The sequence below is a fragment of the Carassius carassius genome, chromosome 9 (genome assembly GCF_963082965.1).
Source record: "Carassius carassius chromosome 9, fCarCar2.1, whole genome shotgun sequence".
NCBI lineage: Eukaryota > Metazoa > Chordata > Actinopteri > Cypriniformes > Cyprinidae > Carassius > Carassius carassius.
In genome coordinates this window covers 10,130,669-10,147,821 of record NC_081763.1, presented here as the reverse complement: position 1 = coordinate 10,147,821, position 17,153 = coordinate 10,130,669, and the positions used below count along the sequence as shown (strand labels likewise).

Sequence of the window (17,153 nt, the reverse complement as noted above, 5' to 3'; positions counted from 1 at the left end):
TAAAATGAGTGCAGTTTAGGGTTTGCAGTAACAATTTGACAATATCAACAGCATGAAAACAAAATAAGACTGGCAATAGTCTTTCATTAAACATCTCTTACATCTATTACATTATCATTTGTCCTCAATAAATACATTTTAAAATAGGAATATGTCAATAAATACCAATAACAAACATGCACTGTCAATATAACATTCACAACAGCAGCAAAATTTCCTTTCATGAAAATAAAAATCATTGTAAAGCACAAATAAAAGCTGGTTAAATAAATGGAAGAGACAATGTCTACCTTAAGCATTATATGTATAAATAATTTGTTCTTTACAATAAGTTTAGTTAAAAATGTAACTTGTGCCCAACCTGACACGACAAAGGCACAGATACATATATTTCTCTGTGAATCTGAGCCACATTCAGTAATTTCTTCAGAATGTATCATATTATATATCATAAGTCATATTATAGCACATGTGCTTCTTTGCCACAAAGTCACACACAATAATAAATAAAAATATTGTATGTTGCTAAAATTAAAGATAGTCTTTTAACTTTTGGCCTCCCAATATGAATAGATATATCAACAGACATATTATTGAGGAAAAACAGCATGAAATGATACGAAAGGAATCAAAACTAACAACAGGGAAAAGGTTGGATTGTCATCAACAAACAACAAATGACCTTTGCATGTGGTGGGCTGCAGAGATACAAAATAAAGATACTGTACATATTAAAATGAAAACCAAAGAAACCAAGAAGTCAACACTGTAAAATACGAACCATCAGTGATCTGGAAAGAATGACCAATGAATGATTTATTTTACAAATCCAAGGGTCTAATGTGTGAGCATAAACAGTGTGTGTGTGTGTATTATTGCATGTGTGTGTGTGTGTGTGTGTGTGTGTGTGTGTGTGTGTGTGTGTGTGTGTGTGTGTGTGTGTGTGTGTGTGTGTGCAAGAGATCCAATGCTGATCTAGCTATGATTATTTTGCCTGCTGATCACGTTTCCTCCTGGAGGGGCAATATGTATTAAGTCCAGGATTGGCCGCAACACCTGACCAAATGGCCTGAGAGAGAAAGAGAGAGCATGAAGTACTGTGGACAAATCTTCATACATAAATGTTCAGCATTGGAAATGTGACAGTTAAAAATAAGAGAACATCACCATTAATACATACAAATCACCAATGTGTGAAACTGAAAATGGTCAAGGTCACAATTCACTAGAAAATAAACACATTTTCAATAGAAAATAAACTGCATATAGAAAATGAAGCCTATTTTAGGACCATAATATTAATGCTCAAAGTAGCATTTTGCCTATACATATGCTGGCAACATTTACTACCCACTTACTGTACTATTATTATTAGTATTGTACACTTCAGTTTTGTTCATTCATATGAACTTTTGACCTTTGTAAGTAAAAAAGAGAAAAGGTCAATTTATAAAAAGTTGTCTTGTTTTATAAAGCAACTCATTTTCAGTTAATTGTTATTTCTACTTTTTTCCTGTCACAGGGAACTTTTATGTTTTGAGAGTTGTTTAAGTGAGAGATCCTGTAACGTGGGAAATTGTTATGTTTCATTTGCTGTCAATTATGGTTCTTAGAAAGAAAATCAGAATCGGCAAAAATCGGTTTCGGCAGATCACACTTTTTTTTTTTTCCAAATAAAATTGCAATCTGTGAATCTTTATCCAGTACCTCTATTAAATACATAAAAAGACATATATTTTTAAAATGTCTTAGTGGCTGTTGTCTATACAATGAGAGTCACTGGAATCCAATGTTGTTTTGGGCCTTTGAAAAAAAAAAATCCTGAAATTTTATTCACTTTCAGGCCATCCAGGATTTAGATGATTTTGTTTCTTCATCAGAACTGATTTGTAGAAATGTAGTATATCACTTGCTCACCAGTTGATCCTCTGCAGTGATTGGTTGCCATCAGAATGAGAGTCCAAACAACAGATAAAAACAGCTGATAAAAACATCCAGTCCTTGAATTATACGACACTATGTCATAAATTGAATGAACCAACTTATAAAGCAAAAAGCTGTGCTTGTAAGAAGCAAATTCAGCAAGACATGTTTTACATCAAACCATTGCTTCCCGCTAAATACGAGTCCTATATCCCCAATAATACTTTATCCAGTGAAAAAGTCATCTTGTCATATCAGGACAGAAATATGCACACATCAAGCCAAAACAGTTCTGAATAAGTGTGTTGGTGGATTTTGATGTGAGAGAGCTACAGGGGATGAACTTTTCCACTGGAGGAAACATTATGTCACGGCACGGTAGGATGCGCAGAGGAAGAAACAGGGTCAGGGTCCAAATGCAGGGAAATTATTTATTAATTATAAACAGGACAAAAAAGCCAACATGGCAAAAACAAAACACGGGAACAGAACAGACACAGCCAAAATGCAAGACACGAAACATCAGACATAAATCCAGCCAGACAGAGTGGTGTGTGAGACGAGAATATATAGTCCATGACAATGAGCAACAGCTGTGTGTGTGATTGAGAGACAGGTGTGCAGAGTGAAGGTAAATGAGTCAAGGGAGAAACCCAGGTGTAGCAACTAAAACAATGATGAGGTGACAAGGTGGGCGGGGTCAGAAAAGGACAGGAGAGAGCACATGGCACCAAACAAACACAACACTCACAGAAGACAGTGACAGAAAGACAGAAGACTGTGATACATTATGGATTACAGACAGAAACGATAGTTAAAATGCATTAATGTTGGGTTTGTTTCTTACAAACTTACAGTTTTTCTCTTCGAAAGAAGTTAATTTATGGACTGGAGTAATGTGGATCACTTGTGGATTATTGTGACTGTGATTGTGATTGGACTCTCATTCTGACGGCACCCATTCACTGCAAAGGATCCACTGATGAGCAAATGCTGAAATGTTACATTTCTCAAAGCTCTTCTGATGAAAAATCACTTATACATCTTGGGTGGCCTGAGGATAAGTACGCTTTCAGCAGAATTTCATTTTAGTGTGAACTATTACTTTAATCGTATGGATAAAAACATTATTAAAATATTTCACAGAATATGTCATGAAAAGAGAAGATTTTTTTTTTTTTGCATTGCCACATTATTACACAAACATTTAACCACTTTTCCCTCACATTTTTATTACCATAATGCATACAGACATTTCAGGTTTTGTTTATACTTCTGAAAAGCAGTATTTTCACCTTTTTATGATAAAGATACACATTGAAAAAAATAGTGTGGTAACAATTCTCTCTCAGAAATTGCTAGTAATTTTCACAATTACAAAGAAACATTTAAATTTATTCATTTAGCAGACGCTTTTATCCAAAGCGACTAACAAATGAGGACAGAGTGGAAGCAATCAAAAACAACAAAAGAGCGATGATATATAAGTGCTATAACAAGTCTCAGTTAGCTTAACACAGTACACGTAGCAAGGGCTTTTAAATAATATAATAAATAAAAATAAAACAGATAGAATTGAAAAAGAATAGAGCAAGCTAGTGTTAGAGGTCTTTATATATAATTGCATAATAAATGAAAAGAAAATAGAATACAAAAAGATTAGAAAGGTAGTTAGATTTCTTTTAAGAATAGAATAAGAATAGTAACATCAAGTAACTTTCTTGTAAAACTTACTCCAATAATCTTGTTATAATAAGGCTTTATTCACAAGTTGGAAACAAAAAAATTTAATTGCAGATCTCAAGCTATTTATTTATTCTCTAAATGTAGTTACTAAATATTTACGTATCAGGTGGAAATAAAAATAACACTGGAAATCTTCTTGAAATAGTGTACTCACGTGGACAGCACTTCAGAGGGCAGATCTGTGATATAGGAGGGAATTTTATTGCCAGTGAGAAACTGGGCCAACTCATTAGTGAACGTGTTACAGTTGTGTTGAAACAATCTGTATTTGTCACCACTGCAGAGAGAGACAGAGGCAAGAGATTTAAACCAAACCAGAAAAAGAGGCTTAACAAATTCAAAGAATGCACATAAAGCCAATGTTTATACAGTACAAAAACTTTATAAGTACTTTATTCTAGAAGAAAGGAATATCTCATTTTATTAACTATCTATCAAATACACACACTCACACACTCACCTATATATTGTCTCTCCAAGTGAGGACAGATAATCCATAAAGATCTCCTCGGTCACCTCTGTGTTTCCCAGCTCCACCACTGTGTCTGGAGGTCCGAGCATTGTCCCACCCTGTAAACACACATACACAGTATGGTACATTATCCAAAAATAATGTGCTAAGATGTGCTGTTCAAATGTATGGCAATAAGCATGTAAAGTGAGGGCTCACAAACAGCACAATATGGAGTAAACTAAGTATATTTTGGGCTACTCTTTGCAGTGCTTGTCCTATCTTGAGTTCTAAAAGTGTCGCAATGGGTTGCGATTTTACCGGAGGGCAACTAGAGATCCCAGCACCACCATAGAAGAACTCCTCTCCATAGACCACAATAGATGTGTGCCTGTTTTGACATATGATCATACAGGAAAGGTATATAGTTATATAACTAGACCATAATGTATAATATGCAGATATTTAATAACAATAATTCACTCACCAAATCCCATCAAGCTGTTTTCCTGTAAGAATGAATATGTTTTAGAAATCATACAATTATAGATACAACCCGAATTCCGGAAAAGTTGGGACGTTTTTTAAATTTAAATAAAATGAAAACTAAAGGAATTTCAAATCACATGAGCCAATATTTTATTCACAATAGAACATAGATAACGTAGCAAATGTTTAAACTGAGAAATTTTACACTTTTATCCACTTAATTAGCTCATTTAAAATTTAATGCCTGCTACAGGTCTCAAAAAAGGTTGGCACGGGGGCAACAAATGGCTAAAAAGCAAGCGGTTTTGAAAAGATTCAGCTGGGAGAACATCTAGTGATTAATTAAGTTAATTGATATCAGGTCTGTAACATGATTAGCTATAAAAGCTTTGTCTTAGAGAAGCAGAGTCTCTCAGAAATAAAGATGGGCAGAGGCTCTCCAATCTGTGAAAGACTGCGTAAAAAAATTGTGGAAAACTTTAAAAACAATGTTCCTCAACGTCAAATTGCAAAGGCTTTGCAAATCTCATCATCTACAGTGCATAACATCATCAAAAGATTCAGAGAAACTGGAGAAATCTCTGTGCGTAAGGGACAAGGCCGGAGACCTTTATTGGATGCCCGTGGTCTTCGGGCTCTCAGACGACACTGCATCACTCATCGGCATGATTGTGTCAATGACATTACTAAATGGGCCCAGGAATACTTTCAGAAACCACTGTCGGTAAACACAATCCGCCGTGCCATCAGCAGATGCCAACTAAAGCTCTATCATGCAAAAAGGAAGCCATATGTGAACATGGTCCAGAAGCGCCGTCGTGTCCTGTGGGCCAAGGCTCATTTAAAATGGACTATTTCAAAGTGGAATAGTGTTTTATGGTCAGACGAGTCCAAATTTGACATTCTTGTTGGAAATCACGGACGCCGTGTCCTCCGGGCTAAAGAGGAGGGAGACCTTCCAGCATGTTATCAGCGTTCAGTTCAAAAGCCAGCATCTCTGATGGTATGGGGGTGCATAAGTGCATACGGTATGGGCAGCTTGCATGTTTTGGAAGGCTCTGTGAATGCTGAAAGGTATATAAAGCTTTTAGAGCAACATATGCTTCCCTCCAAACAACGTCTATTTCAGGGAAGGCCTTGTTTATTTCAGCAGGACAATGCAAAACCACATACTGCAGCTATAACAACAGCATGGCTTCGTCGTAGAAGAGTCCGGGTGCTAACCTGGCCTGCCTGCAGTCCAGATCTTTCACCTATAGAGAACATTTGGCGCATCATTAAACGAAAAATACGTCAAAGACGACCACGAACTCTTCAGCAGCTGGAAATCTATATAAGGCAAGAATGGGACCAAATTCCAACAGCAAAACTCCAGCAACTCATAGCCTCAATGCCCAGACGTCTTCAAACTGTTTTGAAAAGAAAAGGAGATGCTACACCATGGTAAACATGCCCCGTCCCAACTATTTTGAGACCTGTAGCAGAAATCAAAATTGAAATGAGCTCATTTTGTGCATAAAATTGTAAACTTTCTCAGTTTAAACATTTGCTATGTTATCTATGTTCTATTGTGAATAAAATATTGGCTCATGTGATTTGAAAGTCTTTTAGTTTTCATTTTATTAAAATTTAAAAAACGTCCCAACTTTTCCGGAATTCGGGTTGTATTATAGGTATTATATATGTTCCTCATAAATTATAAATAATTGTATCATGTTTATTCTTAGGATAGAGTATTAGGACTGTTACGGTTTGAACCACTCAAATAGTTGCATTATGTTAAATTTAATGAACCTTCATAGTCATAATTGATTTTAAATAACTGTGAGAACCAGATAAACAGGTCTTTATTAATATAGATGTTACGGTTATGTGAATAACAGATTTTGTTGATAAAAGTGTTTTCGCCGATCAGCTGCAACCGGACGTGAATTTAACCGATATAAAGTTGATTTGGCGTTTGACATTTGTCAGAGATTCAGCCGCAGAAATCTTCAATAGTTCTTTAATGATTTAGCACAATGACAGGAAACATACTGTGCTCTAATTGTTTTCAATTGTAGAAGAGAACACACAATGTGTTTTATTTGTTTTGTCTGCCTTAAGGTATTGTAACTGATAGACCTTATAATGTAAAAGTGCAGGATAGGGACCGTCTGCAAAGTGCAAAACGAAGAGCAAAAATTACAGTTATTCCATCTAAAAGCTTCAATTGTGAAATGTATAAAAATATTTTATAAATGTATTATTACTTATAACTGGTTCATAAACAAAAGTTATTGAAATGGAACAATTGAGAAAAAGATGGCAAAGAATTACAAATTAGTGTAGTTTACTTTAAGTTTCAAGTTTACTTGAATTTAATTTGAATCTGTTAACTCATTCATTTTTAGAACATACAGTATTCAATGTCAGCTTCAAAGGGTGTGTCTTGTTACTGGTTTATAAATGGACATTTAAATTCAGGTTGTACATTCTTATTGTCACACTTACACTGGACTTTAGTGTTTGTTTTCATTTCCATCCCTCATATTCTTTGACCTAGTTTCTGTCTCCCCTTGATTGTGTCATCATGTTCAGGTGTTTCGTGTCAATTACCCTCATTAACATTCCCCTTATGAGTTGCATTCTGTTTAGTGTTTGGATTAGGGGTGCACCGATCGAGATCGGCGATCGTTATGCGCATCTCATCAGTAAAGCCGGTTCTGTAATCAGCGTTAAATTCCATCAGGTGCGTGATTTCACATAGAGCAGCTGGTACTTCACAGAGCCATTGTTAACTGACTAGCTGCGCAAATCCACGTTCATCATCAGCGTTTATTTGCGCAACTAGACAGTTAACAACGGCTCTGTGTAGTAACAGCGGCTCTATGTGAAATCACGCACCTGATGGAATTTACCGCTGATTAGATAACCGGCTTTACTGGCAAGATGCGCATTAATGATCGGCCAATCTCGATCGGTGCACCCCTAGTTTGGTTGTCCGGTCTCATCGATGTATATAAGTGGATTACCCCTATGTGGTACACCACACCGAGACACATATGTAATTCATGACACATGCTATTGCATTAAATAGTAGTTTTCTTGAAGCATCTCGTTCTTCAGTTCTTCTGGATTTATTCTCTCTCAATTTGTATGTCATCTCGGACTAGATGATGATCAGATCAGACCTCTGTGTGGAGCACTGGCTGTTGTCAGACAAAAATCTCACTAGATTATTATCAATTAATGGCAAAATAAATGTTTGGACATGTAAACTGATATTTACTGACACTCTACAGCAAAAGATAGAAAACTGACTTAAAACCATTTTTAGCTGGTGAAAATGTTTCAAAAATGTGTTGGTGAAAATGTGTTCAAATCATTTTGGCCACCACTGTATATATGAAATGCTAATCCAAAAAGAGAAAAAACAGCCCATAAATATTGTATACTAGTTTATTTACATATAGTACATTAATTTTTTTAAGTATAAAAGTATGGAACAATACAAATTGCAATGTATAGATCTATAAATACACATACACACACACACACATAAATCAGCATGAAATTTCTAATTCCATTATGCATTACCACCACCAACACCTAAAAAGTAGTCTTGCAATCTTAAAAGAGGCCGTATATTATTCTAGTTTTTTTTTTTTTTTTAACAAAAGTTACTGTTCTTTTGAGTAAAATATTAAGGACAGTCCTAAATTTAATTTCATATAATACAGAAAATATATTCAAACAGGAAATTATATTATTCAATGAACATCATTATTTATAAAAAAAATCACATTACAGAAGGTATTTAAATAGTTAAAATCATGTTCAGTCATTGAAATGTCATGTGAATACAACAAATAATTCAACAGGAAACAACTGTATTCGATCCATCTTAAAAAAAACGTAACAGAATTTAAAAAGTCAGTCTTGTTAAAGTCTGCATGAACCGGAAGTTGCAAAAGACTTTTCTCCAGTGCTGTGATGTCAATTTTGATTTCAGTTGGACTTTAAATGTATAAAAATATATATTTTTTAGTTCATATTTCTTTTATTATTATTATTTATTTAAATGGTTTGTTTTGGATAGTAACATTTAGAAATGTGGTTCTAAATAACAGTAAAAAGATAAATAAATATAAACATTTTCTAGCTGTCATCATAGCACAAAAATGTAGAAAGGGTACATTTGACCCACTACTGGGGTTTATTCTGACTTATAGTTCTATGAAGATATAGTTGTGACCAAAATGATGATTATTTTGCAAAAATAAGAGGTATTACACAAAATGCATTTTCTTTTTAGTGCTGTCCTTAGTAAGATATTTTGCATCAAAGATGTTTACATATAGTCCACAAGACAAAATAATAACTGAATTATGACATAAGCATCAGAAGAAACCTATATGTCGAATTAGTACAATTTATCCAAACAGTTTGTGAGACCTGGAGAGTTTTTATGAAGAATAGAGGACAGTTTAACTGCTCAGGAAAAATAAGGGACTCATGAACAACTATCAAAATCATTTTCATAGAAGATTGCATTTATCTTAAACTATATTACGGATTGTTTTAATTTTCAATAGTATGTGTTTATTATAGTTCTGTGGCTAAAACCACCATCAAAATGTTCTTCTATGAACCAGTAATACGACACCCTTCGGATTTGAGAAAGAAAATGGCATGCATTTTAAATTAATTCCTTAACAGATTTAAATTTAATTTAATAGCATGTATCCTGAATTACAAATTAAGAGTAAAACCGTCATGGAAATGCTCTTTTATCCCACACCTTTTGAAGTTGAGATGAAAAAAATTATGCATTTTAAATGACTTTATTCAAATAGTTTGAATGTCAAACTCAGTCAAAACAACTGCAGTATCCTCCTCTTGGTAGCAGTAATACTGGAGACTCTACGAAAAGCTTCGCAGTCTATTTTCAAAAGTCAGTAGCATCATCTCTGCAAAACTCTTGACAATGAAAACAGTAAAAATGTTCTTAAAGAAATCTGTAACAAGACACAGCCTTTGAAGCTGAGATAGAGGATTTTATTTATTTTGAACTAAATTATGGCTAAAACCACCCTTAAAATGTTTATCTAATCTGTAACAAGACACACCCATTAAAGTTGTGTAATAAAACTGTTATAAAATCTACTACAATTTAGATTTTCAAATTCAAGTTAAAACAATTTCGTAACAACACTCTTTGCCAGCGTTGTCTTAATTGTTGGATTTCAATAGCATTTCAATAGTTTTATGTTATAGTTCTGTGACTAAAACAAATATAAAATGTTCTTATGAAAACAGTAAAAAGACACACTCTGTGAGGTTGATACAGAAGAGGATATTTATTTTAAATGGATTTACTTATTAGTTTTAATTGTAATTAAACATTAAAATGTTTTCACAAGGACCTGGAATCAGCCTACTGCATAACCACTGGATTATGGAATGAAAATTTTTTTTATATTGTTTTTCTTTTATGAATATATTATTTAATAATAATCACTATCACATACCTTGTTTACAATATTTCTTAATTTAATTCAAGTGAGCATTATAAGTGTTTGTCTTTATATCTTTATATCTTTGGACCTTGGTGTCCAAATTGCTCTTGTTTTGTTAATTGTAAAAAAAACAATTAAAAAAAAATACATTTCGATGGGGAAATATTAATCGTTTTATCATTTTCATGTACTTTGTAGACGGTCCCTAGTTGGCCGGTTCTAAAGCCTTTAGGAGGATTAAAACAAATGAACTGCGATACTTTTTATAGTTATACTCATTTTATTGACATTTTCGCGGCTGAATATCTGTCTAATATCCAACATCAAATGTCGAACCAACTTTATATCGGTGAATTTACAACAGTCAAATGTATAGTTCCCAGTAGTGATGGCTCCTATTAAATATTCATAAGCAAAGCATTTGCCATTGGAAAGTAACGACAAAACGTTATAATTATATTATTTATAATCTAAGAACTAAGCCAATCGTTAGAATTACTTCATTTAAAATTCAGTAGCCCGGTTTCTCATTGGAGGGTTACCAGGCAACGACAGCACGATGGAATATATATGAGCTAAACCTTCTTCATGGTAGGATTGGAAACTTCGCGGCCCTCGCCAATATAACGGTGAAGATACACTGTTTTTATCACTCACCTAACATTATCGGGCTGAGCTGTCGTGCCATTCCCCTCGACAGATCATAAATGAAGAGCTGCACTCCAAACGTCGAGTCGCGCTGATCCATGTTTGTGAAGCGGCCGACTAACGTGAGCCTGTCTGCGGCGAATTCCTGCAGTTAAACGGCCTTACGATTCGCAAATGATTACCACAGTCTGAAATCTCAGGTTTGAAATTTCTAAAACAGTTTTTGTATATTTGACTTTTTGAGAATCGATGGCATTAGGAGGGTCTGAGCAAAAAATAAAGCAAAGCTGCCTAACCACGATTAATAGGCTCTGGCCATCTACCGAGTGTGAACGCGCTTACGTCACGGTTACTACATTGTAACCACATTACCCTCGTCAAATAAATAATAAATTTCACCTTATAAAATCCAAAACAACCGGATGACATGTAATCCTTCCTTACTGTATTTATTTTATTGTTTTGTATAGCCTGGAAAATATTCTGCTACAATTTATATATTTTTTAGATCAGCTTTGACTGTTGAGATCAGAGAAGAGACAATTCCTCTGAACTCAGAATAAAATATATGTTTGTTTAGAAGGTTTTCATAAAGATTTCTTTTAATAAAGAAAATATGCCTATCCAAAAATAATGTCTACAAAGAACGTTTTGTTAACATTCCCATAAAGCTTTTTCTTTTTTAATGCGAACATAACATTTTATCATTTTGCAAAAGTTGTGGGAAAGTTTTATTCAGGGTAAAAAAAATGTTGAACGAACATCCATCTAAGTTGATTCGGAAAAACTTTCCATGCATGGATGATGTAGCTATAGAAATGTTTTGTGCTAAAATTTTGAGAACATTACTAAAGAACAGATAACTTTGAACGAACTGAAAGTACTTGTTCATTACTTTGACTTTCCCAAAAACAATGAAAATATTCCCTCTTTTCTCAAAAAAAAAACAAACAAAAAAAAAATCGGTTTCTATCTAAATCTGTCTGAGATGCATCTGATTGTATTTACATTTATAGGTTGGACAATCCTATAATGAGACTGGTTAATTTTAAAGTAAAATCGTTTGAACGTGAAAAACATGGCTTTGTAGCTATATTAAAAGATGATATCGGAGGACTAGATTAATAGCCGTATTATTAATTATTTATTGATTGATAATTCACAATATAGGCTACATGCAAGAAATTAAACCCAGTGAACGCAACACACAATTCTGGGTTTATCTGTTTGCCTTTATACAGCTGTAAGCTATGGATCATCAATTGTAACCTATACTGACTTTTTTTTTATCCTTCCTTCATTGTCTTTGTGCATTAATTACACCTTCTCATATTTTTTGAGTTTGTGGGTCAAATCAGCAGAATTCATTCGACATGATTTAAATGAGCTAAATACATCGAAAAACCAAAACACAGTGATCACAACACGCGAGGGAGGAGGTGTGTGGAACTGTAAATGAGGGGCACTGGAATTCTCTGTAAATCTGCGGAACTTTCATGGAATTCTGTTGGCGCGGATTCTGGGAAGAACTAATTATGAGTGTTATTCTGCGCATTTCTCGGAAAACACTATTTAAGAACTTTCTTTGTTCTAGGTGCACGTATAAACAGGGCTTTACATCAGCCTCGGCAATGACCCGATATTCTCCTGGATCTCAAAAGTGACTCATCACGTCTTGATCGCTCAGAGAGAGACCACCTTTTCCCGTCTTTCATTTCCATTTCTTGGCAAAAACAGTTGCACTCCTTCCTCAGCGCGTGCGGACTCTCGTGGTGACTCGTGCTCGGTGCATTGCTAAAGGGACGGGGTTTGGCATGCCATTTTAACATTTTTTTTAACTAACTAGTAACCTATCTATGCTACCTATTTTTTGATTGCAATAATATCTATTATTTGTCGTTTTTGACGGAAGTCTCTGTCAGAATCCATAGGCAGCCTACTAATACTCACTGCGTTAGCCCTACATCTTTAACAAAAACTTTGTGTAAGTTGGCCACAATTAAAACAGTTGCTTCCCTGCAGTTAAACTCACATCTACATTAAATGGAAAAGTATGATGTCTTAAATAAAGTAAATTGATTTATTCCTAAAGATAATGAATGTAACTACTTTGGATGTTAAAATATTTTCTCATAGCCTTGCACTGTTTGTTTAAGTAATGGAGATTTTTCAGCAGGGAGTTAAAAGCAGGGCGATGGTCTGGACTTCACACATGAGAGCTCCAACATAGTTATTGTGGAAATGGGATAACAGAGGCTGTTTGAATGTACAGTCGTGGCCAAAAGTTTTGAGAATTACATAAATATTGGAAATTGGAAAAATTGCTGCTTAAGTTTTTATAATAGCAATTTGCATATACTCCAGAATGTTATGAAGAGTGATCAGATGAATTGCATAGTCCTTCTTTGCCATGAAAATTTACTTAATCCCAAAAAAAACCTTTCCACTGCATTTCATGGCTGTCATTAAAGGACCTGCTGAGATCATTTCAGTAATCGTCTTGTTAACTCAGGTGAGAATGTTGACGAGCACAAGGCTGGAGATCATTATGTCAGGCTGATTGGGTTAGAATGGCAGACTTGACATGTTAAAAGGAGGGTGATGCTTGAAATCATTGTTCTTCCATTGTTAACCATGGTGACCTGCAAAGAAACGCGTGCAGCCATCATTGCGTTGCATAAAAATGGCTTCACAGGCAAGGATATTGTGGCTACTAAGATTGCACCTAAATCAACAATTTATAGGATCATCAAGAACTTCAAGGAAAGAGGTTCAATTCTTGTAAAGAAGGCTTCAGGGTCGTCCAAGAAAGTCCAGCAAGCGCCAGGATCGTCTCCTAAAGAGGATTCAGTTGCGGGATCGGAGTGCCACCAGTGCAGAGCTTGCTCAGGAATGGCAGCAGGCAGGTGTGAGCGCATCTGTACGCACAGTGAGGGGAAGACTTTTGGAAGATGGCCTGGTGTCAAGAAGGGCAGCAAAGAAGCCACTTCTCTCCAAGAAAAACCATCAGGGACAGATTGATCTTCTGCAGAAAGTATAGTGAATGGACTGCTGAGGACTGGGGCAAAGTCATATTCTCCGCTGAAGCCCCTTTCCGATTGTTTGGGGCATCTGGAAAAAGGCTTGTCCGGAGAAGAAAAGGTGAGCGCTACCATCAGTCCTGTGTCATGCCAACAGTAAAGCATCCTGACACCATTCATGTGTGGGGTTGCTTCTCATCCAAGGGAGTGGGTTCACTCACAATTCTGCCCAAAAACACAGCCATGAATAAAGAATGGTACCAAAACACCCTCCAACAGCAACTTCTTCCAACAATGCAACAACAGTTTGGTGAAGAACAATGCATTTTCCAGCACGATGGAGCACCGTGCCATAAGGCAAAAGTGATAACTAAGTGGCTCGGGGACCAGAATGTTAAAATTTTGGGTCCATGGCCTGGAAACTCCCCAGATCTTAATCCCATTGAGAACTTGTGGTCAATCCTCAAGAGGCGGGTGGACAAACAAAAACCCACTAATTCTGACAAACTCCAAGATGTGATTATGAAAGAATGGGTTGCTATCAGTCAGGATTTGGACCAGAAGTTGATTGAGAGCAAGCCCAGTCGAATTACAGAGGTTCTGAAAAAGAAGGGCCAACACTGCAAATACTGACTCTTCGCATAAATGTCATGTAATTGTCGTTAAAAGCCTTTGAAACGTATGAAGTGCTTGTAATTATATTTCGGTACATCACAGAAACAACTGAAACAAAGATCTAAAAGCAGTTTAGCAGCAAACTTTTTGAAAACTAATATTTATGTAATTCTCAAAACTTTTGGCCACGACTGTACTTGAATTGCACTTGATTGTTTTATTTTTACTTCTAAAATGTTTGTTAAACAAATTTGAAGTAATTTATAAATGTTTAAATTAACGGTGGGAAACTTAAGTCACCTCACAATCCGATTCCGATTCTGGGAGTCACGATCCGATTCTTCAGAACGATTTTTTATCTACTTTTTTCCACCTTATTAATTAATTAGATTACTGACTTGAGAATCTTAAAATCCTTACATTTACATATCCTTACATAAGCAATTAAGTACTTTAAAAAAAAAATTAAAAGCTTTATTTAAATTTTTATCAATTTTAACTACTATAACTTCAAAACATAACTAGGTAACATTAATTATACTATATTCATTTATCTGTCTAATCATGTATTAAAATATAATAATTATGTCTACCAAGCTCTGATAATGTATGGAATATAATATTAACAGATTATTAATGTTAATAAAACAATAGGTCTATACCTTTAGAAGCACTGATGTGTCTGTCACTTTAATGGTATGGTTCAGACTAAAATAAAATAATTTACCCAGGTTGTTCTAAACCTGCATAAAGTTTTTTCTTCTGTTGAACACAAAAGAAGATAGTTTGAAGCATGTGTCTCAACTAAACAGCTTATGGTTGTAACTTTCATAGTAAGGTAAAAAAAAAAAAAAGTCATTGGGGACCAGAAACTGTTTGGTTACCAACATTATTTAAAGTATCTTCTTTTTTTGTTTGACAGAAGAAAGAAATTATTACAGGTTTATTTTAGAACAACTTGTGGGTGTAAATAATGCCAAAGTTTGTATTTTTGGGTGAACTGTCCCTTTAAGTCCACTTTAAATCCACCGTGAACAACTGAAATGCCTCTCTGCAAACTGTGTGTTCATTATTAGTTACTGGACAGATACGTTGATAACTTTCCCATTCACTCCTACATCTGGAGAGTCTTGTGTTCAGAGGGCAGAAGTGAGCATTTTCACCTCATGTACGTTCGTGTGAAAAAGCTTTAACGGCGCGTGTTCTGAAGACTCCATCTTTATGAGCTTCTCTGATAGCCTACTCCTTATTAAATGTATTTAATTATAATTGCTAATAATATTATAAACAGTCCAAAATGCTTATTTGTTTATTCAAATATGTGTTGGCTTTTGTAAATACAGGACAACTCGCGTCCATTATTGTTTTGATACGGGACGTATCGTTTTACCTTAAAGGCAAGTTTATTTATATAGCACATTTCGTACACAATGGTAAATCAAAGTGCTTTACGTAAAAGAAAGTAAAATAATCATGAAGAAGAAGAATAAAAATAAAACAAGCAATTTTAAAACTTTGAAAATTATTTTACAAATTTGTTTATTTAAAATGAATTTTAAAACAGTTTGAAACAGAAAATGATTTTACATAAAAAACAGTGAAAATACAGTGCAATCAGTTCAGACACTGTACGGTGCTCATTCAATAAATGCACAGCTAAACAGATGAGTTTGAAGTCTAGATTTAAATGTGACTAGTGTTTTAGCACATCTGATCTCTAAAGTAACTAAAGGCGGACTCCCCTTGTTTTGTGTGAGCCCTTGGTATTTCTAACTGACTCAATCCTAATGATCTGAGTGCTCTGTTAGGTTTATATTCAGTGAATATATCTGCAATATATTTAGATCCTAGGTCATTGAGTGACTTATATACGAGTAGAAATATTTTAAAATCAATCCTAAATGTAACTGGAAGCCAGTGTAAGGACCTGAGGACTGGTGTGATATGCTCAGATGTTCTGGTTCTAGTCAGAATCCTGGCAGCAGCGTTCTGGATGAGCTGCAGCTGTCTAATGGTCTTCTTGTGAAGGCCGGTGAGGAGCCCATTACAATAGTCCACCCTGCTGGTGATAAAGGCATGAACAAGTTTCTCCAAGTCTTGGCTGGAAACAAAACATCTAATTCTTGCAATGTTTTTTAGATGATAGTATGCTGATTTAGTTACTGCTTTGACATGACTACTGAAACTAAGGTCTGTCTCCAGAATCACACCAAGATTCCTGACTTGATTTTTAGTTGTTTGACCCCTAGAGTCAAGGTATGCATTCACCTTGAAAACTTCATCTTTGTTTCTAAATGCAATGACTTCAGTTTTTTTCTTGTTTAACTGAAGAAAGTTCTGGCACATCCAACTATTTGAAGTTGAAAAATTTTTCACCAAAGAAAAAAAGAATAGCTCATAGTTGATTTTTTTTTATAACATTTTTACTACTAACATTTTCAGTTTTTGTAGTAAATTTTAAATGAACCTATAGAGTTTGCTCAAGTATACACATTACATCTGACTAGTTAAAAAAAACAAATAAATCAATAAAGAACCATAGTATCCATCTAATAACAACTGTGGTCAGTAACTAGATTAACGTACTGTTAACAAATGAAAATGTACTAACCAGTGACCCTAAAAAAGTATACCGACATTAGAATGCCTAGTAAATAAAAAAGCAAAATCTAAACATAATAGATAGTCTAATCGTTAAAAGAATAAATGTTAACACGCCTTGCCATAGACGGAGAAGTGGGTGGGCGCGAGCGCGTAGAG

The 17,153-nt window shown here is 34.8% G+C and overlaps 1 protein-coding gene across 1 annotated transcript; it reads right to left on the bottom strand.

Annotated features, from left to right (window-relative positions):
* Nucleotides 1–897: 897 nt before the first annotated feature.
* On the bottom strand, nucleotides 898–11,073 carry LOC132148533 (desumoylating isopeptidase 1-like). The gene is made up of 6 exons (XM_059557220.1): nucleotides 10,768–11,073; nucleotides 4,608–4,629; nucleotides 4,442–4,511; nucleotides 4,130–4,239; nucleotides 3,824–3,946; nucleotides 898–1,069 (listed from the first exon to the last, which is right to left on the bottom strand). The coding sequence occupies exons 1-6, from the start codon at nucleotides 10,856–10,858 to the stop codon at nucleotides 976–978; spliced, it is 510 nt and encodes a 169-aa protein (XP_059413203.1). The 5' UTR covers nucleotides 10,859–11,073; the 3' UTR covers nucleotides 898–975.
* Nucleotides 11,074–17,153: the final 6,080 nt, after the last annotated feature.

Excerpts from the sequence above, each read along its gene's own strand:
- LOC132148533 (XM_059557220.1), bottom strand. The coding sequence starts at position 10,858 with ATGGATCAGCGCGACTCGACGTTTGGAGTGCAGCTCTTCATTTATGAT. Across the intron at positions 4,630-10,767 it reads GCTCAGCCCGATAATGTTAG|GAAAACAGCTTGATGGGATT; the intron begins GTGAGTGATAAA and ends TCATTCTTACAG. Across the intron at positions 3,947-4,129 it reads CTTGGAGAGACAATATATAG|TGGTGACAAATACAGATTGT; the intron begins GTGAGTGTGTGA and ends CTCTCTCTGCAG.